The following is a 24474-nucleotide window of genomic DNA, read 5'->3' as shown; positions in this document are numbered from 1 at the left end:
TATGTACAGGAGCAATCCTCATCTAGAAGAAGTGTTTCAGGGATTCCAAATGATCATACTCAACAGCTGGCCCTATTTGCAAGACTTGGTCAATGGAAAATACTGCTACTTTTCTCTCCCTTATGTTTCCCTACCTTCTCTATTGCCATCTTTGTGAAAGCAGAGTAGCACGCTGTCTTATCATTGCTGCTCCTTATTACCCTCAATTGACAGCAATGAAAGCAGGCAAGGTGATTAAGCAATGTGGCAGCCCATCATTACCAGTTTACCTTTAAAGAGAGCCAAGAGAATTTTAGTGAAAAGGGGCCAGAGGTGCTTTATGACTAGAGGGAACTGCCGTGGCGTATTAATTTTTAAAAGTCAATGACTTCCTTGTAAGATGGGTACTATCAATTTTGAAGTTATTTTGAATTAAAGGTAATCTGATTTTAGAGAAAGAAAAAAACAACTTGCAGAATACATTTATGGAGGTGACCCACCCTTTTAGAGTTGCTTGATTTTGCCACTAACTTGAACTTTTTACAAAAAAGTGCTGAATGGTATTTTTCAATTCTAAAGATTTGATTTTGTCTTAAGAATTTACTACTAAACCACAAACATGCTTGAGATAAGCTGATGTAAAGCAACTATCTTAAGGTATATGTAAGTCTAATTTTGGGGTCTGAAAATACTACAAGCTTACTGAGCTTGTGCTATAACCAAATATTCTGGATAACAGATAGTATATATGTAACCATAGATATATGCATATACACACACATATGTATACATATGTACACATATGCACATTTAAGAATTACTAATTTTTAGCCTATTAGACACTAAACATCACAATTTAATCTTTGGTGATGCAGAAAGCACTGGTATCCTGCAGAATCTTGGAGTCAACTTTCTGGTTATGAATCAGTAAGCTTACTGATGAAATATAGGAGTGTCTGAGGGGAGAATTTCCTCCACTGGGCTCAGCTTATAGAACTGAGAGTACTAGAACTACAGCTAGAAAAGGTGGGAAGTACTGATTTTTTAAATTGCATCCATATGAAGTACATGCAATACAAAAAATTTAAGCTCTATTAAGCAACCGCAATATCTCTAAATAAAAGGTCTCGAGATTAGGCCCAAAGTGTAGACAAAATGTTTCATAGGATCCAAATTGAAAGGGACCTTAGCCGTGAGATAGCAAGAGTCAGACGTGTTCGTCAGCATTCCTACTCGGCACTGCTGTTCATGCATCTCTTAAATTTCTCTTTGTACCTGAATTTCTTTTATGAGCGAACTCTGCCAGATTAGTAAAATGAACTCTATACTTTTACATTTTAAGAATCTAAACCTTGTTACACAGTTCCCAACTCCCCACCATTTTAGATTACATCAGAAAGCCAAAAACACTTTTGAAGAAAAAAAGTTTATTTTTATTCATGTATGCAAAGACAGTATCAGCAATAGGTAGAAGCATATTTCTACGTCTAGAGTTAATTTTCCATTTTGAAAGATTCAGGACTTCATCTCTTTTACCCTTACTCTTTTAAATGCTTCACTCTAACACACACAAAAATTTATTCCCTTACTTTTCCTTAAGGTCATATTGGAATAATTAGAATTAGCTTTTTAGAATATAGGTATCACTTATAGTAAGCTGGAGATTTAATCACAGAATGATACATGTCAATGTTATAGCACCAAAAAAACTACAGTTAATTTTTAAATGGACAAATTCAGGGTGCTTTCAATTTCTGAGGTGTAATAAAGCCCTCTTGGGAATTCTAAAGTTAAAAGACTCTTTTCTTCAGATTCAGAATGAAAATTTTGAGGAATTGTAGACCCCAGTGAGCACTAGTAATACGGCTCATAGTAACTACATTAAGTTAGAGTCTCTACGTTTTAGGGAAGAAGCCACTGAAACAAGGGCCAGAAAGCCACTTTAAACTCATGTCCATGGCAGATCAAATGATACTGATACAACTATTTACCTTAGAAAGGTATTATATCCCATTGCTACCATTCCAGGGTTTAGCCCTTCAACTGCTCTGCTCATACAGCTACTTCCATTCTTTACATCACCAGTTCTAGAAGCAAACCTCCTGAAAGACAAGTGACAAATGCTGGAAAAGAAAGACTGGGTAGAGCAAAAGGGCTCTGGTGCTCTAGCTGTTTGTCACAACGTAAATGAAGACACCACCTAATCTAGAAACAACGTTAACTTTTAACTCTAGCACATTCTTGAGATTACTTATTAAACAACTTTTGTGGTTTAGAAATACCAAAACTACCTACTTTGACTCTTCTGGACATATTTTACTTTACAAAAGGAAGTATAACAGACTAAATCTATTTATAGCAAGTAACTAATATTTCAATGTTTTTATAAAAACAATTCCTTTCAGATACTCTGATTAACCTCTAAGTGACATAAAAAAGTTGCAGCATTCTTTAATACCAATATTTTGCACAATCTGACATACAGCCAAGTTCAGCATTTCAAAGAAAAAAGTTTTTACAAAAAAGACGAATGGTGACTCATTGAGAAGCTTATGTACCTAGTAAAGTTTAGTTTGTCTTGGATTCTTTAAAAAATTAGGCCCAGAATTTTAGTTATCCTAATTACTATCCTTATCAAATAGGATATCTATACGTGGATTCTAGATAAAAGATAAAATATTTTGAATAAACATATGACCCACTGATTGGACTGTTTGCTCTGAATCTGTTTTACTGGGTTTAGATAAGAAGACTTCAATAAAGCTAAGTATATATTGAGTTCCACTGATTAAAAATGCAGTTTTAAAAATTCTGCTTTTGTGGTAAATTTCTAGACAAATCATAAATGCAAAGCTCAATATTGTAAATACTGTACTGCTCACAGGTACTTGTTGGAGAAGTGAAATGCTTACATTCAGACTATCAAAATTCTGACCTTTCAATATAGGGTTTTAAAAACTTTTTTTTGAAAATCAGTATTTGCTTTTAAATACTTAAAATGCCAATTTAAAAAAAATCCTTGCAGATAAATCTTAACGTTTCTTTCAGTCTCAATTATTTTTTACTTTCAACTATATATTCAACACAGAACCAGTTTCTAAATAAACATCTAATGAAGAACAATTTCAATTTAAGATAAAACTAGAGAGTCTAATAATACAACTTATACAGAAAGTTTGATTATGATTTACCAAAATTCAGAATTTCTATAATAGTGGAAAACTTTTAGCTTAATATTCAAAACCAGCAACTTCCCATGAAACTACATAGCCAGGAGGATCAAACAGATTTAAGCATTGCCCGACTTCTTCTAAAGTGATGCACTCTTTTATCCTGGAAAAGATAGAAAGAGTCCTTTTACTTTACTGAAAACTTCTGATTACTACTATAGATCTGAAAGTTGTCAAAAACTTAAACCACTTGTTTTGGGTCTAAACACTAAAAATAATGAGAAAAAAGATTATCCTTTTTGGAAAGCATTCTTGAACAGTGGGATAACATATGTACTGAGATGCCTAGTTTTATTAAACAGTTTAGTTAAAAAAGAAATCAATTTTAAAAAAAGAAATCCCAGTAAACTCAGAAATAAAAGGACTTAGACTCCATATAATTTTATGTACTTCTTAATAATTTTGCAGTAATGTCCCAAAGACAGCTGGTAGAAAATATAATTGTAAAAAATACTGCTTTCACTAACTGAACTGCATCTAATAGGAACCACAGCTTGCGAACAGCTCTCCAATCTGAAATTTCATGTTTTCAGGTTGAAAGATGTAAGTTTTGGCATTTAAAGACATATCATTAACCTGTGAAGATGTATCATTCTTTAGAAAGGGAACAGAAATATTTAAAATATATGCAAAACTTTATCACTCTATGTTGCCTACAGATGTGCAGACTGAAAAAAGTGAGAGGCCTTAAAAGGAGGAATGGGACTGAGCAAATGAGTAATAACATAATAGTATTTTATTTTCTACAAAGGTAACTCTGCCCTTTTTCTAGGACTTCAGTTTCGTTGTCATATAAATAAAAGTGGCTTCCGGAAGTTACCTAATCTGTCAAAAGAGTGATACCCTATTTAGCTTAAAATCTAGAAAACTAGTCACCAACATTTATCTTCAGAGGTCATGCAGGAAACAAGATTATGAAGGGACTACAGAATTAAGACAATGAAGAGTGGAATTAGCTACGGAAACAGTAAATACATTCAAAAATACCTCATGCATTCAAATGCAAAACAACAACACGCAGTCAATCAAAATAGGTCTAGGTGTCAAACAACTGCAGGATGCCAACTTCTGATTCCTCTCCCAAACAAGCAGAAAACTCTGGGAGTTTAAAGGGAGTCTTTTGTCTAATACCAGGTGAGAACTCAAGTTTAAAAACTATTTTCTGGACTGGGCATGGTGGTTCGCACCTCTAATCCCAGCACTTTGGGAGGCTGAGGCAGGAGGTTCACTTGAGCCCAGGATTTCAAGACCAGCCAGGGGCAGTGTAGTAAGATTTTGTCTCTTAAAAAAAAAATCTTTTTAACTAGCAAGTATAGTGGTGCATGTCTGTAGTCCTAACTATTTGGGAGGCTGAGGCAGAAGGATCCCTTGCATGCAGGAGTTTTAGGCTGTAGTAAGCTGTGATTGTGACACTGCACTCCAGTCTAGGTGACCAAGTGAGGTCACCTCAAAAAAAAAAAAAAAAAAAAAACAGAAAAGCAGAAGACTATCTTCTGCTTTGAAAATCATTTAAGTACCACTGTAGACACCTATGTAATCACCAGAATTTTGGGCAAGGTAAGCTGGTGTACAATTTCAGTTCCTTCTTTTCTAAATTATACTATCTATGTAGAATGAAGCAACTAGAGAACAAATGTCAACTTTAAGTATGTCTACTCCCTGTTGCGAAGATGTTAAGAGCTTAATTCTGCAATGTGGGCTCTACTCTTCTACATTATACAGGAGATCCGTAATATAACCCTTTAAAAAAAGCTTAAGCTTCATCCTATATCCATTCACAGATGAAAAATAAAGCTGGTCTACTTTCTGTTTTAAGACACAAAGTGATGGTTAAACATTTCCTTTTGAAAGTAAAGTGTGTAGCCAGTTTTGACAAACTCTGGCAGTTCCACTAAAGGTTAAATATGACTTAGCAATTCCATTCCGAAGTATATAGGCAAGAGAAATAAGAACATATGTTTACATAATAACCTGTTCATGAATGTTCACAGCATTATTTCTAATAGTTAAAAAGAGGAAATAATCCAAATGTCTTTAACAGATGAACAGAATGAGGTAATAGCCATAAATAAAAAGAAATGAAGTTCTGACACGTGCTAGAATACTGATGAACCTTGAAAACATTATATGCTGAGTGAAAAAAGCCAGTCACAAAAGGCCACATTATGTATGATTCCATATACATGAAATGTCCAGGACAGGAAAATCCTTAAAGCAAGTAAATTAGTGGTTGCCTAGGGCTGCACAGGATGGGGGAAAACGGCAGGTGACTGCTAAGGTAGGGGGGTGATTTTTGGGGTGATTTAGTATTCTAAAATTGATTGTGGTCATGGTTATGCAACTTTAAACACATCAAAAACCAGTGAAATGCAAACTTTAAATAGGTAAATTGTATTACTGGTATTTCAACTATATATTTCAATAAACCTATTATTTAAAAAACACCTTCCCTTTACTAACCATAATATTTCTCTCCCATTGGACTGACCAAGTTATTTATTTTTCCTATTCATAGACTTAGAACTACAGGGACCCAGAAACCTTTAGTCCTGTACCTTCTCATTTTAGACTTGTAAAAACTGAAGCCTTAATAAGATTTATCTATACAACATGGATAGAAGGCGGGATCAGAAATCAGATCTTTCTGGAATTCAACTACCCACATTCTCTTCCACTTCACCAACTGTTTCAATCAACCTCCACTTCTTTCCATTTAACATTTTACTGCTTCACCTTACCCCTTTTCTCCCTTCACACTGTTCAAGTATATCTCCTGAGTAAACAATTTCTTTTCTTCTCTTTGATCCAATGTGCATTCTTTTTTTTTTTTTTTTTTTTGAGACAAGTTCTCACTCTGTTGCCCAGGCTGGAGTACAGTGGCACAATCATGGCTCAATGCAAACTCAACTTCCCAGGCTCAAGCAATCCTCCTACCTCAGCCTCCTCTGGAGTAGTTGGGACTACAGGTATGCAGCACCACAACTGGCTAATTTTTGTATTTTTTGTAGATATGGGGTTTTGCCATGTTGCCCAGGGTGGTCTTGAACTCCTGAGCTCAAGCAATTCACCCACCTCAGCCCCCAAAAGTGCTGGGATTACAGGCGTGAGCCACTGCACCCAGCCAGGATCTGCTTTCTATATCTAAAATTTTCTTTTACTATTTGGTCAAGCCAGTAAACTAACTCTCTTCTCTGGTAAACCTTTTCAATTACAAATTTCTGCTGAAGGATTCTTCCCTAAAGGTAACTACATTATATCAGGGTTCGACAGCAGAAAATACACTGCCAGGTAAAACCCACTCTGGTTTACTGTGTTATAGTCAAATGGCAACAGTTCAATTAAACGCTCTTGAGAAATCTCAAAATACATATACCACAAGGAAGATAGATACTTTAAATCTAACAAGTGTGCTTTTTAATTATGCATACTGCTCCTTTCATACCTTGAAGTAGTCATCTTGGGTAACAACAGTGTTTCTCAGTCTGTTCTCTGGATTGAATAGACAAGATACCACCGTTTGTATGCTTCGGTCCACAGATTTCTGAAACATAGAAGTTTTCAGTAATGTAAAGACGATTCTCCTTCACTCACTCTGAATAAGGGTATTTTTTTTTTTTGATGGTTTAATGAACATACTACTTTATTTCTAAAGAAATGCTAAAAGAGGCTGGGAGTGGTGGCTCATGCCTGTAATCCCAGCACTTTGGGAGGCCAACGCAGGAGAATCACCTGAGGTCAGGAGTTCAAGATCAGCCTAACATGGTAAAACCCCATCTCTACTAAAAAAAAAATACAAAAATTAGCTGGGCATGGTGGCAGGCGCCTGTAATCCCAGCTACTCAGGAGGCTGAGGCAGGGTGAACTGCTTGAACCCAGGAGGTGGAAGTTGCAGTGAGCCAAGATCACACCACTGTACTCCAGCCTGGGAAAAACAGCGAGACTATGTCTCGCAAAAAAAAAAAAAAAAAAAGAAAAAAAAGGAATTCATAAAAATGCGATTCATAATTCTTACCACGTATCACTCAGTATGCAAGTTTTCTGACAATCAAAGATTTTAGAACCTTAGTGACAGAATACTGGTTTAAAAAGCTGAATTTGTTAAAACCCTAGGTGAACTCCAATGTTTCAAGAAAAAATACTAAGGACAAAACTTGACAATTATACTGTAAGCTATTTTAATATTTATTTGCATTTTAAAATCGAGTATCAAATCAAGGAATTCACACTCCAACGGGACTTCTTCAGTGTTACACATATTACCAGCACATCAACTACTTCCACACTCCCACTCATTTACATATATGATTCAAGAGTGGAAGTATTATTACAGAAATTTGCTCTAATGATAAAAAGAAGAAACAACCCTGCCTAATTCAATATTTGAATACTTACTACTAACTTCACCACTGTTGGGAACTACTGCCACATATAATGTTATATAGAGAACGCCACAAGTAATGTGTTTCACTGTTTAAGTAAATATCAAAACTGTTGTAAAAGAAAAGGTACATATAATTCGTACTAATTCCCCTTTTGAAGAGTAGAATTCTTGAGGAAACCCTCCCATAACATTCTGCCAAATCATATTAACATAACATTCACTGAAGTATGGTTTTAAAAAATTAGTGGAACTGGAATATAGAAAAGGACTGCTGAATCAGAAACTTTATGTATACATTGAAAATCTGGGGTATCTGAAATTTCACCCACCTTTAACTGCTGAATAATAGTCAATTATTTAACCTCTGTAATTTATGGCTCCCATCTTTAAATTCAGGCAAAAATGCTTACTTCTCAAAAAACCATTATTAAAACTAGATAAAAGAAATATGAAATATATATAAACAAAATTAGATGTTTGCCTTTTGTGGACCATTTCCAGAGGGTGGAGTAGCTTCATGAACTGAGCATTCATTTGGCACAACTTCAGCTCCCGGATCAACTTCATTACAGTGGTAGTTAACAGCTGAATAAGCCTATATTTAAAATAATGAAAGTGTAATTAAACAGATATACAGATATGTTTAAAAGCCACTTATTCTTCAAAAGGTGAGCTGGTATCCAAAGTTTCAATGTAGGTTGTGTTGAAATTCAATTACATTATTTCAGAAACTTTGTTTTAAATGAACAGTTGAAATACAGTAAGGCAGCCTTCTGTTTTAAAATGTCTTCTAGCTATCAAGATAATCAGAAGTACAAGGACTCTAAGAAACTAATGTAGTAAGGAAGTGTTTGTTAACACTTACTATATCCTTCAAATCTCCAATCCTGATGAAAGACAGCAGCTTTGGTGTTTTAGATGTAATACTCTTGTTTTATTCCTATTCTTATTTAACAGTAATTAACAGCAACATTTCTGTTCCTCTTCAACAATTTTTTTTATGGCTCGTAAAGCCAGAAGCAGATTCTAGGCAGATACATGCTAATTCTAAATCCACATTAATACTAGCTTTCTTGAATTACCTGGTCTATCAACAAGTAACTGAACACTTATTATCTAGACCAGTCATTGCTTAAGCACACAAAAATCTGAGAGAAAAAGGCACTGTTGCTCCCATGGGAGTTTCTAATTAGGTTAAAAAGAAAGTAACAAAATGTAACACATTAATATAAAGAACTATTTAAAAATATAGGCACGTATGACATGGGAGAAAATCAAGAAATATAAACACAAAAAAAATAAAATAAAGAACAGGAATTATATGTTTGGGTAATTCACTTTACCGGAGGTACAACATAGCTCCTTTGCTCCCCAACAGGCCACTGTGGCGGCATCTTAAAAAAAAAAAAAGGAAACCAAAATTATTCAAATATTCCTACACATTTTCAAAAACACATGAGAAAACAATATTGAAGTACTTTTCATGCTGGCTCCTTTGTTGTTATAGGAAACAGAATGGAAAAAAGAAGTACTTTATGTTTCTAATCCCTGATGTTCTTATTGTTACTTCTATATGTAAAACCTCACCTTTTCCCCAATTTTCGGGAGTTAGCATTGTGGAAATCTCAGAGACATTAGTTGCTTGAATTTATTACCATAGATATGATTATGGGTTATATATACAGTCATATCTATGTAAAGAGACTCACAGAACTATTATTGTGAAGCAGCCAGCTAAAACAGAAACAGAATTTGAATTATGTGCTCTAAGAATTGGATAATTTATTTCACTCTATCTCCCTAAAAAATTGATGAAAGTCAGTCTGGCTGTTTCAGCTATTTGACAGCAAAAATGAAAAAATACATGCTGAAATACAGAAGGGTACATCGAATCTCATAAAACTGTTGTAAAGTTATTGCTAAGTATATTCCTGCCAAAATATTATTCCATTACTTCTAAATAATACAGAGGTCTTAATTCTAGACTAATTTTTTTCTTAAATTTTAGGTACATTTCACTAGTTTAAAATGACAAACTATTCAGGCAATTTGTATAAACAAGTTAAAGACCTCAATAAAATCTGAAAGTAAATCATTTTACTCCCTCTTAAATTACCTGATAATTATATACAGGCAACTGATATCCAGTGATGACCTGAACGGGTGAATTTGGGTAAGTAGGATATGCCTGAAAATAAAGTTTACAGAAAGAACGAATTAATAAGATAAAACTTTTTTTATAATTAGAAAGAAATATTATTCCCAACATAACAAAAATACAGAAACTTTTAAAATACTATTTTTCTATATACAACAATGCAGAATTCTAAATGACTGACTGACTTTATGAAGAAAGAAATATTATCTGTCAAGTGTTACCCTTTGGGTGGGAAGGGGGAACAAATGACAAAAGAAGTGACGATTTCAACAGGCAAAGTTTATCTTATTTATACTGTGTATAATCCCACCCAGATGTGATTTCTTACACTGATGATAAGGCTCTATTAAGACAGATTTCAATGTAAGTTAAATTAATACATTTGCTATTTCTTTGTCAAAATACTTCTAGACAGTTTTGTATTTGACAATATTATAGGGTAATATGTAGTCCTCCTACAGATGTTATGGCTTTTTCTGTACTTCATTTCGAAAACCTAAGAGCTGTATATAATCCAAAACTGGACGAGACAGTATAATGTCTTATATTTTTCAATAAATAGTTATTGATTGAAAACATATAGGTGGCAGCATACATGAATACACCCAGATTCAGTAATGGCTCACAGCAAATGTTAGAAACAAACAGGGCTTTTTTTTTCTAGCCATTGTTCACAGAAGGAGAAAGAAGAAAAGGTATACCCTACACATTTCAAGTACATGGAAAATGTCAACGAATAAGAGACACTGAAGAACTATTTCACTATTATTTTCCAGCAAAGAAAATGTCTTTTAAACTAAGACACAAGTAACATGAACTAAGAAGAAAATAAATGTTATTTATCATCAATAAGTGATAGCATGTCAAATCCTACTTTAAATATCAAAGTAACCAGGATCAGAGAAATTATATGCCAGAAACTCACAGGATTTATATAGTAAAACACATCAGAAATCTACCCATTCCAGAACCAGAATATATCCAGAAGTCAGCAATTTATATGAGGTGGCATCTGGAAATCACTGCAGATAAAAGAATAGCTAGCTGATTTGCTAACCTTAGAGAATAAAGTAGACACATAACGAGAGCTGCTTTCAAATACTTCAGGAACTAGCTACATGGGGGGAAAAAGGAAGAGATTTTTTCATGTGTCTACAGAGGTCATTTCTAAGATAATGACAAAGTATACAGCAGATCTTTAGCTCATATCAAGAACAACACTAAGAAATTTCTAACAAAATAAATTTCCCATTACTCAAAGTATTCAAACAGGGATGCTATTACCACTTACATGGAAACTGGGTATAATTCCAGAGGGTACAATGACTACAATAAACAAGAGAATAGGAACGTAAGCAATTCTTACCTGAACATACTGAGTTATAGGATTCATTGTGGTTGGGGGCTGCATGTAAGTTTCAGTGTTTGGATTAGTCCAGACATTCTGAAACTGTGGTGGAGGAGGATGATTAAAAACCAAAGGACGTGGCTGCACATGATAAGCACCTTTTTAAAAAGCAAAAATAAAAAGCCTATTTTTAGTTCTTAAAAAGCTACGTGAGTCAACAAGAACAATTTCTCTTTGTACTCACATAAATTTTGTTTCCTGATTGCAGGGCCCAGCTTCAGCTTTTTACCATGGAAATTTATCTGTGACTGAAAATAAAACAGTAACAAAACTAGAATCAATTTTCAAGTCTTTACTTCCAAGACTTGGGTGAACACTTAAAATCTTCTAAAGTTCTTATTATCATAGAAGATCAGTGATAACTACACACCAAATTAAAATTTGTCATCATGAAGCTACCTCCCTTACTTCTCTATCAGTGTCAAGAGGCATCAAGTGAAAGCTGATCAAAAACTTTTCATCACCCTGCCCTGTCTCCAACCCTTCCTATCTGTAGTTCATGAAGCTAGGTGCCCAGTCAAAAATAAACAGGTTCTAACACATCATGTGAGATTCCTCCAAGTTTGGATTTTAAACAGAAAGTTTATCTTCTTCCAAATTTTATACAAGACTGAGTATATCACTCAACACTAAACACTGTATCAACAAAACAAACGAGATTTTTCTATTACTTACTTCTACTATCTTCTGCACATCCACGTCATTAAAAAATGAAACAAATCCATAGCTATAAAGGCAGATAAATGAAGTATAAAATCACCATCATACAGTACATGGTTCAGAACTTCTACAATATACAGAAGTAATGACTAAAAGATGAATAATATACTACAGTATTTGTTAACATGTACATGATAGATCCTCTACAAATACTGCTTTTTCTTAATCTGAATTATGTCAAAATGTGCTAAGATTAGTGTGAAAACTTTATTGACTGACAAGTAATTCATATCTGTGAACCTGAATTTAACTTACTAAGACAAGGTGGTTAAAATTTAAGATACCGTGCAATGTATGGCAATGTATGAAGAAAACAATTCTTTGAGAAAACTGATTAATTCATTTGTATGAAATGAAGATTGAAGATATTAAAAAACAAACATTAGAAAAATGATTAAAGAGCTGGCAATAAACTTTTATCCTCTACATGAAAGAAATTAACACAGCAACAAATTTCATTTATGTAAGCATCAGAATACCAGTTTTGAAGTCTTCTCTGATACTCTATACATGGCTAGAGTTCAGATATTTTTGATAAAATTACTCACCCTTTGGACACACCAGTTCGATCAGTGATTATCTTCACTTCTTTCACTGAACCGTATCTAGCAAAGAAGCTTCTAATCTCAGTTTCATCCATCTATGGAAAAGAATTGAACTTCAAGAGTAAAAATTCAGCATTCAAAAATTTCAATTTTATTAAAAGAAGGTTTGATGATGTGAAAATTTCTCCCCCTTTTGTCCCCAAATGACCAGTGGCTCTTTGTCAAAGATATTTTTAGTACCTATGGGACAAACATAAAACCAATTCTAAACCTCCATGAAGTACAAAAAAACCTTAAGTTTGTAACAGGGCCCAAATCCCATTATTCATAATGTATTGTAATGTAAAAATGAGGTATGAATACAATACCCTAACATCAATTCCTCCAACAAAAACAGTGTTTGGCATGATTTTGCCTTCTGGTAAAACATAGCCTTGGCTGGTTGCAGCTGATGAGGACTGGGTGCTGGCTTCTCTGGAGATGGTTGAGTTTGGAGTTTCAGGATTTGCAGCAGACTGTAATTTGGAAAGTGGACATCATAATTAGATATACAGGAAAAACCCATACATAATGTGAAATATAACTTTTGTTTTCTAAGTATAAAGTATTTTATATAAATTACTTTCATTGTAAGTTAGTTCAGGCTCAGGATTTAAACTCATCAGAGTAGATCAGCATGGAATTTTAACAAAAGGATATAGTACTTTCTTTTTTTTTGAGACAGAGTCTCACCCTTGTCACCCAGCCTGGAATGCAATGGCGTGATCTCGGCTCACTGCAACCTCCATCTCCCGGGTTCAAGCGATTCTCTTGCCTCAGCCTCCCGAGTAGCTGGGATTACCGGCGCCTGACAACACACCTCGCTAATTTCATATCTTTAGTAGAGATGGGGTTTCTCCATGTTGGCCAGGCTGGTCTCCAACTCACGACCTCAGGTGATCCACCTGACTTGGCCTCCCGAAATGCTGGGATTACAGGTATGAGCCACTGCACCAACCAGGATACAGTACTTTCTTAAACCCAGTATTGCTCATTACCAAGTCTTGTATAATGCTGTGGAAGAATACTTAGTATTTGTGAAAATGCTACGTGAATTAGGTTAAAAAAACCCCAAATCAGAAAGTTCAGATTTGTAAAAATTAACATTAAAATCATCCTGTTCTACATTCATAAACAACTTTTCATTTTACTGAGTACACTAATAAAAAGGATGACAAATCTTAAAAAAAAAATTCCAAAAGCCACAGCAAAAAGAAAATAAGCCTCAAAGTTTTAAACCAATTTGTCTTGCTTCACCTTTTTCACCAAAATTAACATGAATTTTTACAATTTTAACATTCCCTGTGTTAGCATGCCTGCTTCACTTTAGAAATGGATCATGGAAACATTATTTGCTCACATGTCATAGCTCCTTCTAAAAAAAGGGTTATAATCCTCATCCCTAATGCTAGGGTGTTCAAAGTATCTTTTGAAGTAACATTTTTCTTCCTGAGTAACACCAAATCAGTCCCACTGATAATTCTAATTTTCACAGCAGGCAGATATAATGATACCATCTTTATTTTCAGATAAAGAAGCACATACATATAACTCATTATTTTTCTGGATTTTGATCAGAACTGTCTTTATTCTTTCTACTGCAGACTCTAAGGCTAATGTGAAATTTTCTCAAGTAGAATTTGTAAGTAATATATATGTCGGAGAAGCAATATAGCATAGTGGAACAAAAATTAATTTAGTCTGGAGAACTAGGTTTATGTCTCTTACAGGTAAGTGGTTACAGGTCACTTACTTGCCAGCTGTGTATCTCTGGGCAAATTGCTTTGAGAATGAAATGAGGTAACATCTGTGAATTCATTTCGTAAAGTATAAAGTGGTATGCCAATGTAAGTTAGTATCCTGTTATTTGAATTTATTTTCAGTAGATTTTTTTTCAAGTTTCTTTTTTGGCTTTACTATTTTAGCTGACTTATTTTGAAGATACTTTTAATTAAGAACTAATTGAAACATCAGGAAACTATGAAACATCATTAATTTAAAAATCATTGGTGAAGTGCCCGCTGACTACAAAAGGTAACTACAAAAGGCTGCAAAAGAGAAAGCTATTCCACACATACCTGTTTGAAAGAAAACAAAAGACAAAAGAAAGCAACTGTATATCTTTTTGAAAGGCACAGTAATTTTATAGTAATTAGTAAGAAAGTAGACTTCCTGCTTTGTTAATTAGATGCTAGAAGTTACTGATTCTACATAGCTTTACTAGAGATGAAATCTAAGTTGTCAAATCAATTCAAGCTGAGTTTATTGCTTTTCTCTATTTGCGCTTACACTTGCTATTTTGGGTTTGTAACTAAATAATTCCCAATTCTTTCCTTTAATAGTGGTATTTCGTGACAATGATGTGGAAGAAAAATTTAAAAACTATTTCTAAAGTTTTTCCTTTCTAAAAATGTCTTACGTTACCGTTTTTCTAAATGACATTAAGCTGCATATCTTGAACTATAAGGAACTTGATGAGATTTCCCCTCCCTATAGACAATTCACCAATCCCTTCTCAGTTCATTCAGAAATCCCAAACAGAATAAAACAAAACAAAATAAATTCTGAAATTCTTGTAGTTTCTTTTCTCCTTTTCAATTCCCCTTGATTTGTGGATGAACTTTGAATATATTTCTCTTTGATAAACAAGCTATATATACAGTATTGTCTCTGCACCATAGTGTTTGGATGTATTTTAATTTAGAAGTGTAACATCTGGCAGAAAACAGATTATAAGAAGTTATGATAATGCACTGATTCTCAACTGGGGAAGATTTTTGAGCCCCAGGGGCATTTAACAATGTCGAGAAACTGGCTGTTATACCTGAGATGTATTCCTGGCATCTGACAGGCTGAAGGCCAGGGATACTGCTGCACATCCTACAATGCAAAGACAGCTTTCCACAACAAGGAATTATTTGGTCCAAAATTTGAATAGGGTGTGGTTAAGAAACCTTGTGACAGTGCCACAAGAATTGAGGAGGAAAATTATTGTTTGGGAAGGACCTGATTTCCATTGTTTAGTAAAGTAAGTCTTTTCAGGACCTCAGTTTCCTTGCTTGAAAATGAATGAATGGAAAAGATCTCTGGTGTCTCTTCTAATTCTCATACTCGATACAAGAGTAAAACGGATACTTGGAGACGACAGTAGTTTGGTAAAGAGGAAAAGAGGCATTTGACATTATAGGAAGTCTGACTTGGCTTGTATCTTACAAACTGGCTGCCTGCTTAACTGGAATCGTAAATATAAAATTCATTGAATCATTTTAACAGTGTAATAACATCTTAAATTAAGGAGACATCCTCAGCCAGCAGGTGGCGCTCAAAGCTAACAAAGTAAGCAATGTACTTCATTTTTACCATGGCTTGATTAGCAGGGATTGTTAAATTCCTACTGTATTTATACATAATTAAAGTGTATATATAAAAATCCACAATCAATAGACAACGTTTGGTGAAACTATGGCCAAAAATATAAATGAATGCTTAGGATAAGCAAAAGCTTAATTTTAAAGAAAGTACCATTGTAACTGTCAATAGCATCCTGAAAACAAACTGCATTAAAGAAGTAATTTTCTTAATCATAGCTTCAAGTGAGTTGGTGAATTTTGAAATGAGAAATGCTGGAACAGTAAACAGGGGTGGGCTTCAAGACCATCATATACACAACTGTCCTTGTTATTTATAGCAAACATATTCCTTATTATATTTGGACAACCAAGTGACAAAAACAGCTAAAAAGCTGGAAAAAATTAAACTCCTGGGATGTCAGCTTCTTTGACAGTATTATCTAATTCAATTACTATGTGAACATGTAAGCAAATTGAGATTTATATAAACTGACCAGGAAAAGGCTATAATTTGTAGTTATCAAAGTTACATTCACACCAATAGAAGAGAATAAATAGAATGCTAAAATTAAGAAAATATGACATGAAAATCAGAATCAAAACTTTTAAGTAAATCCAAGAGTAGAGTCTTCGGGAGCTGGAGGTGGGGAGGATGAAATTCAAGCAATAAACAATCCTGGCAAAACTAAGCAAGAAAAAGCAAGAAAGCAAAAAGATATATGAGACCTGAGAAATGGGTTATGACCACAGATTATAAAACAACGCTATGCATAAACTCTATAGGAATAAATTTGGAAATCAACGACATGACAAACTTGTAGAGAAATTTAAATTTTTACAAAACAATCTTGAGAAAGAACACCCAATGATACCTGGCTCAGTTTCCCTGGGAATTCTTTCAACTTGTAAAGAAATAGGTAACTTAGGTGTATGTGTGTGTGTCAGAGAGAGGTGCACACACACACCAGACACCGGAAACAAAGATAGAAGACAGAAGAAGAGATTAAGAAATTTAAACACTTTTCTTCAATTTTCAAAGAGGAAAAAAATATTTCTTAACGCATTTTACAAAGCTAACAGCATATAAGTAACAAAGCCTCATCAAGATGAGCCATCCCTGCCCTCAGCACAAATGCAAAATTCCAGCAGTATATATAGTTTACACTGGGAACGCAAGAATACTTCATAGGATAGTTACTTTAATTCGCCATTGAAAAACGATTTGATAAAACACAGCATTCATTTTTAAATTATTTAAAAATCCAAGTAAAACAGAAATAGAGGTATCTTATTTTCTATCAATCTAATTTTGCCCTATCATTAAGCTTAAAGTGAAATACTTCAGTCATCTCCACTGAAATTAGGAATAAGGGCACCTCCTTATTAATACTACATATTTTTTTCCACTACGTATGACAAAGGTGAACATTAATACAGTTTTTATGAATAAAAATTAAAAAGGAAATTTAAAAAGCTAATGATCAATGATCAACTTCATCGATGATTTCAAAAAGTGCACATCAACATAGTAAAATATTTTCCAGCTCTTAGGTTGACGATTTAAAAAAATCCTAATACCTTTCATTGGGAAGGGTGTGACAAAGAGATCACTGTCCACACCATCAGTGGCAAAATACTGATACATGCTTTACCAAGAGCAGCTTGGAAAAGGTGTATCATAGTTTGATAGGCGGGGATACTCATCACGATACTAACGAGGGGAGTAACTTAAAATTGTTACCAAAGGGGCAAAACGCTTTCACCCAGCAATTCCGCTTACAGCAATTCATCTCAAGGAATTAATAATACAAGCGTGCCAAGATATTTACACAAGGATATTCATAGTATTTTTTTTTTTTTTTTTTTTTAGACTGAGCCTCCCCTCTTTGTTGCCTAGGCTGGAGTGCAGTGGCACGATCTTAGCTCACTGCAACCTGCCTCCCAGGTTCAAGTGATTCTTCTGCCTCAGTATCCCGAGTAGCTGGGGTTACAAGTGCGCACCACCACGCCCAGCTAATCTTTTTTAGTAGAGACGGGGTTTCACCATGTTAGTCAAGCTGGTCTCGAACCCCTGACCTCTAGTGATCCACCCGCCTCAGCCTCCTAAAGAGATTACAGGCGTCAGCCACCGCCCCCAGCCCGATAGTATTGTTTTAATACTGAAAAAGTATTCATCATAATGGAATTCAGTAAAATGATGGTATAATTTTTAACATATATTGAAAATTAAAATTATCTTCAGAATAATGACCACATCAATTGAAAGATGCAAGTTGTAAAATAGTATTATGCAGCACGGTGTAACTCTTGCAACAATTGGCCCGTCTATATGCAATATAAGCATAAAAATAATCTGGAAGGGCATACATGTATCAAAATTTAACGGCTGTATTAGGATTAAGATTGCTATTTTCTTACAGTGATTGTTTTCAAATGAGTAAATATGCTACTTTCATAATCAGAAAAAAATCCAATGTAATTATTAGGATTCCTTTCTTTTACCTCTAAAAATGAAAAGTATAACAAATAATTTCTTATAACTCAAGGTAATTTTTAATTACACAATCTATTTTTATTTTAATGTTTATACGTGGTAATAAAAACTGTATAAATTTCCTCCCTTTATCTCTAAAAATAAAGAGACTGAGAATTGTCAATGCAGACACACACATAGCATGTAATACGCGCGTTCGTGACTCAGTGGTTGGTCACCGTGTTCAGAGCTGCATCTTGTGGTGGCGCTGAACCAACGCTAGGCATTTACCAAACTCACAGAAACGCACACCCAACACTATCTACCAAATGGACATTTTGTCAAAGGTTCCTGTTTATCGAGAGGGAAAAAAACTTGCCCAGAGTTTAAAAATTCTAAAATTCTCAATGGTAACTACTGAAACCGACCTCGTGCCACAAAGATGGCGTCAGGCGAACTTTTGTACCTGTCGCTGCCGCATGAGGGAGCCGCCATCAGCAAGTCCTCAGCAGCTGACAGGCGAGGGGACCAGAAGCACTTCCGGCCCAGCCCCCCCTCAGCTAGCGGGCCCTGCCTTCAGGACGCCCCACACACCCTACGCTGAGGGCCCCACAAACCCCACCCACCCCACCCCGTACAGGCACTGGGAGGGAACCACTTCCTAAGGAAGCTCCGACCCTCCGAGTCTAAGGAGGCAGGTCCCACAGCAGGCCCGCCGCCATCTTGCAGAGCCATGGTGAGAGCGCCAGAAGTGAGGCTGGCGGGGAGTGGCGCGCGGGAGTGGGGGAGTGGCGCGCGGGAGTGGGGGAGGGGCGGGGCGCGTGAGAGTGGGGGAGGGGCGGGGCGCGTGGGAGTGGGGGGGCGGTCGGCGGTGGGGGTGGGGAACCTGCACCCCCAACATCTGCCAGCAGAGAACCCGGGGCGGGAAATGGGTGTCTCAAGAAGGCCACGGCCCTTGCACGTGGCCGGCGAGGCAGCGCGTCCTCGGGGCTCACCCCCACCTTGCCACCCTCGGCGTCCTGCGCCGGCCTCTGTGTGTAGGCCCCACCACTGCCAGGCCGCCTCCCCCCATCCTGTGGGCCATGGCTCGTGATGCGTCCAGGCAGGTGCCCCCCAAACAGGAAAGCCGAGGGGGACTTCACTTTCCGCCCCCACAGAGCCGGGTTTCACCCACCAGTGAGGACTCTGCCGGCCTTGGCCCTCGGGCCTCTTCCTCAACTCACCATGATGGCGGCTGGCAGCAGTTCCCGACCGGCTCGAGGAGGAGCAGAGGCTGTGCTTGGCGCACTACTTCTGGGGCTGTTGTGAGGTCCGCTGGAACCCGCTGCGCGGCTTCGAGTGGTCAAAGGAGCCAAAGGCGAAAGGAAAAGGAGAACCAAGGGCGGGTGACAAGGCAGAGGAGCCCCGAAAGGTGGACCGTCAGCCTAAGGAGCGCAGGCGGACTGAGGCGTGGTCCGCCGGGATTGAGGAGGTGGCTCCTGCGCCGGGTATCGGGGCGCGTGGTATCGGCCTCAGCCAATGGGTGGCAGTGCCCCCGCCCCCTGCGTGGGGGGGCTGCGGGGGACGACAGCGCCCACTCGGCGGGTGCGTAGGGTACGCAGGGTACGCAGCACGCAGGTCCCGTGCCTCAGTCCCAGGCAGGCGCAGCCCTCACAGGGACCTAGAGACACACACATCACCCCCAAAACACCCTTGAAATAAGTATGCATACTGAAATATATGGTATAGTTTACAGAAATGAGACTCTTAATGTGTCTAGGCTGTAGTTTCAAAATGGCTTCTCGAAGGCACAGGATTAGCGCAATCACTGTTAGCTTTACACTTACCCCAAAATCCTTTTAAATGCCTACATAAATAAATAAAAGCAAGTCTGGAAAACGGAAGGAGGCATCAACAGGCTGGAAACTTGGACTCCTTTCGTCAAGTTTGAGATAGAAGGGGTTGAATGGGAGGAAATGCCAGTTTGACATTCAGGATGTTTGTTCTTTCAAGAAATAGTTACTGAGTGCCTGTGATTACCAGGTACTGCAGATGCAGGAGTGAACAGAATAAAAGAATATGTCTTTGCTCAGGGATCTTACATTTTAATGGCAGAATTCGCTTTCTAGGCCTTACAGGAAGGCACTAGGCCTGCCTAGAGAATTCTAGAACATTCTCAAAGTCAGAGCAAGGGCCTAGAGCAGGATGAGCTGTGGGCCAGGTGGTGGGGCCAATCACGAAACTTTGGGAACCACTCCAGCACCTTATTTATACACACAGGGCTAAGTGGCTATGACCTTTATCCGCAAACTTCACTTCTGTACTGACGGAAAGCATTAAAATGTTACTTTTTGAGCTGGCAAAACGGTGGACTTCTATAGCGTGAGAAGTGTCTCATTACTAACATCTATTAATGCGGAATAAAAAAATAACGTTTTATTTTAAATATGCAGCTAAACCCATAAGAACAGAAGGGAAATTCCAAGTACCAAAAATAAACTGAAAACCAGAGCAATTACTTAACTGATTCTTCTCCTGCCCAGGATATGGGGGCTGGGCTGTAGGGTAGCCAGTCATACTAGTTTGCCCAGGACTTAACATGGTTTTAGCACTGAGAAATTCCTATGTCCCTAAGGAAACCAGAAGGGTTGGTCATCCTAGTTGTGGGCAAAGGGTTGTTACTCTCTCTAACCTGAGGTCTGGATGTTTAGTGGTAGGAAGTAAGGGCTCAGGGTGGGAGCCGGAACTGAGTACTCTGCAAAACGCCATAGTCCCTAAAATCCTTAGGAAAAGGATGGAGTAGGGAAAATGTAAAACACCCATGGCGAGCAGATAGGAAGCTTGTCCCATATCTGGGTGAAGAAAATACGTATTTAACCCTGATTAAATTTTGAAACCCTAGACCTGAATTTCATCAAAGTTTGGAGTTTAAATCCATAACATATTATTGGAATCCCCAAACCAAGAAATGGATCCTCCTGCACCATCACCCTCTCTCCTGCCTGAAGAGATCTTAGACATGGAGCATCTAGAATGCCTGGCAGAAGCAAACAGAAAACTGACTTGAATGAATGCTTCTGCAACCTAGGCTGAAAGTGATTCTCATAAGAAAATGACCCTTTAATGATAAGCTCACAATAAAAAATTATACAGCACTACTTACCTTGAATAAGAATGGCATACAAAAAAGAAAGTTAAAATGTCAAAAACTTACAGAAGAAGCTTCTTTTGGATTGTGTGTACGTGTTTTTTTTTTTTTCTTTTTCTCACATTTTTTTCCTCAACTTATTTGGGGCAATGCTCTCCCCCCCCCCCCCCCCGCCCGTGTGTGTGTGTGTGTGTGTGTGTGTGTGTGTGTGTGTGTATATATATATATATTTTTTTTTTGAAACGGAGTCTCGCTCTGTCGCCCTGGCTGGAGTGCAGTGGCGTAGTCTCGGCTCACTGCAAGCCCCGCCTCCTGGGTTCATGCCATTCTCCTGCCTCAGCCTCCTGAGTAGCTGGGACTACAGGCGCCTGCCACCACGCCCGGCTAATTTTGCTTTTGTGTTTTTAGTAGAGACGGGGTTTCACCGTGTTAGCCAGGATGCTCTCAGTCTTCTGATCTCGTGATCCTCCCGCCTAGGCCTGCCAAGGTGCTGGGATTACAGGCATGAGCCAATGCACTCTATATTTTTAAGTGATTGTTTTACTATTTTAAAATGTAAACTTAAAATATGAAGCTAATAAATAGCTTTACTCTCCTCTTGAATAATGCAAAGGCCTTTAGGATGTCTTAGCTCTACACACCCTCCCCTCTCTCAGTTTATAAGTTATTCACTATTTTAGTTCTGTCCTGGTTTCATCATATAAATTAGACATCGTTTTTTAGACCCACCTACATATGTAACAACATTTTGCTTACCATTTATTTGCGTATCACAGATCTTCCTTCTGAATCATTTTCCTTGTGCCTGTAGCAAATTCTTTAGAATTTCCTTCAACGACAGTGTGATGTGATAAATTCTTGGATTTTTTTCCACCTGAAATATTTTGATTTTTCCCCATTGTTTCATGATAATTCTACTGAATATGTAATTTTAGGTTTACAAGTATTTTTTTTCCCGTCAGAATATTGAGCATATATCTCTGTTATCCTCTATTTTCTATTGCTACTGAGAAATCTGCTGTCAGTCTTTTTGCTGTTTAAGACCAATTTTTCTTTGGTGTTCTGAACTTTCACAATGATGTAAGTAGATGTGGAGTTTTAAAAAATTTCTCCTGCTTAGGAGTTTTAAGACTTTCTGGATTTGTGTATTAGCTCTTAATAATTCTAAACAGTTTCACCCGTTTTCTTGTTAAAGGTTAGCTGGTTAAGGGATTAAACATTATTTGTATTTTATATTTCATAAGTGATTCTTATAATTTACTTTTCTTTAGATCATGAATTTTTCAAAGGTTGGTGCTGTTTTCTTGAAATCTTATGAAATCTCTTAATAGAAAGAAGTTTAAGATTAAGACTGTATCCATTTCAGTGTGTTAAGATTAGTGACATAGTTCGGATCCGTTCAGAAATAAATCTCTATATTGCTTCCTTTGTGTGGAAGGTGTCTTTGAACGCTGGTGTCTTTGAACACCTCTGCCAGTTCTTCTGTGCTCCTAAAGCCTACGGCTTTGGAAAGAAGGCTACGTTTATATAGGCACACTTGAACTTCACTTCTGCAAATCATTTTCAAGATTTTAGTTATATCTGCCCTGAGTCTCTATTATTATTTACCTGTTTTAAAAGTTAACTTCTTGTTGTCCTAAACAACAGTATTTGCAAGATCAGACTTACTGTTTTAGCTACATTTTTTAACAATGACATTAAAATAAATACAGTACGATTAGAATTTAAAACAATGTTTGTTTATGCATGACTTCATACCACATTCTCCCAGGGCAGCAGGTAACATAGTTTTGGGAAACACTGGATTAGCAGAACTCTATAGAGCTTTAGATATGCAAAGTTAGGCCCAAGGGACTAAAGAGTAGAGTTTCAAATTGTTCTGCATAATAAATGAGAGTAATCACATTACAAGGGGAGAAATCAAGCAAGGCAGGGAAATTGGAAGTCCTGGAAGCTGGAGAAAAGAAATAACCTTGCAGGTCAGCATGTTAGCTCACGCCTGTAATCCCCACACTTTGGGAGGCTGAGGCCGATGGATCGCCTGAGTTCAGGAGTTTGAGACCAGTCTGGGCAATGTGGTGAAACTCCATCTCTACCAAAAATACAAAATGTTAGCTGGATGCGGCAGTGTGCACCTGTGGTCCCTGCTCCTTGGGAAGCTGAGGTGGGAGGATCATTTGAGCATGGGAGGTGAAGGTTGTAGTGAGCCAAGATTACCCCACTGCATTCCAGCCTGGGTGACACAGTGAGACTCTATCTCAAAAAAGTAAAATAAAAAATAACCTTGCAAAGTAACAAGAAATTGGAGCCTGCAGTGAAACGTGTCTGAGTACATTAGAATCATCTGGGGAATTTTAAAAACTTTATATGCCCATGCCTCACCCCAAACCAATTAAATCAGCTAAAGGCAAGGCTTATAAGTCAGTATTTTTTTTTAAAACAAATTTTCTCTAGTTACTCCAATATGCAGCCAAATTTGAAAATCGGTGCTATAGAGCCTTGCTACTCTAAGTGTGATCCTCAGATCAGCAGCTTCACATCACGTGGGTGCTGTAGATTCTTACGCCCCACCCCAAACCTACTGAATCAGAATCTGCATTTTAACAGATCTCCAAATGGCTCATGTGCACATTGAAGGTGAAGAAACATTGCCATAGAAAGCACTTGTCATAAACAACTTGCCTCCCTGGATTTGAGTATCCTTCACCTTACAAATTAAGAGCCTACTTTCTCAGCCTTTCTTGCAGCTACAGCTTGGGCAGGTGACCTACACAACATCAATGAGATGCATCCATCCTAAATTTTGAATAGGGGACTAATGATGCCATAAAGAAGGGACTGCAGAGAATACTTTCTGGAGAAGAGTATCAACAGCAGCAGCTGCCATGGTATCAGCTAGAGCTGCAATGGCTGCTACTGTCAGTTGTGCAAGCCACAGTGTACTCAGTGCCAGCTGAGGTTTCTTCACTGGACAAGTTCTGTAGCATGATTTTGTGTGTCATTCCTGGAGATAGCCTGGCTCTTTGGTTCATTTTGAGATTCTGTAAGCTAGTTACCCAATAAA

The 24474-nt window shown here is 37.1% G+C and overlaps 1 protein-coding gene across 1 annotated transcript; it reads right to left on the bottom strand.

Moving 5' to 3' along the window:
• Positions 1-1386: 1386 nt before the first annotated feature.
• Positions 1387-18778, bottom strand: DAZL (deleted in azoospermia like). The gene is given in 12 exon segments (XM_010377150.2): positions 1387-3312; positions 6652-6750; positions 8072-8185; positions 8934-8984; positions 9707-9778; positions 11115-11254; positions 11341-11404; positions 11832-11883; positions 12425-12516; positions 12790-12936; positions 18712-18747; positions 18749-18778. Coding segments are annotated over 12 exon segments (951 nt in total). The 3' UTR covers positions 1387-3258.
• Between the last annotated feature and the right edge of the window lie 5696 nt (positions 18779-24474).

Source organism: Rhinopithecus roxellana, chromosome 1 (assembly GCF_007565055.1).
Source record: "Rhinopithecus roxellana isolate Shanxi Qingling chromosome 1, ASM756505v1, whole genome shotgun sequence".
Classification (NCBI taxonomy): Eukaryota; Metazoa; Chordata; class Mammalia; order Primates; family Cercopithecidae; genus Rhinopithecus; species Rhinopithecus roxellana.
The sequence above is the reverse complement of the archived record's forward strand: the minus strand, read 5'-3'. Positions and strand labels throughout refer to the sequence as shown.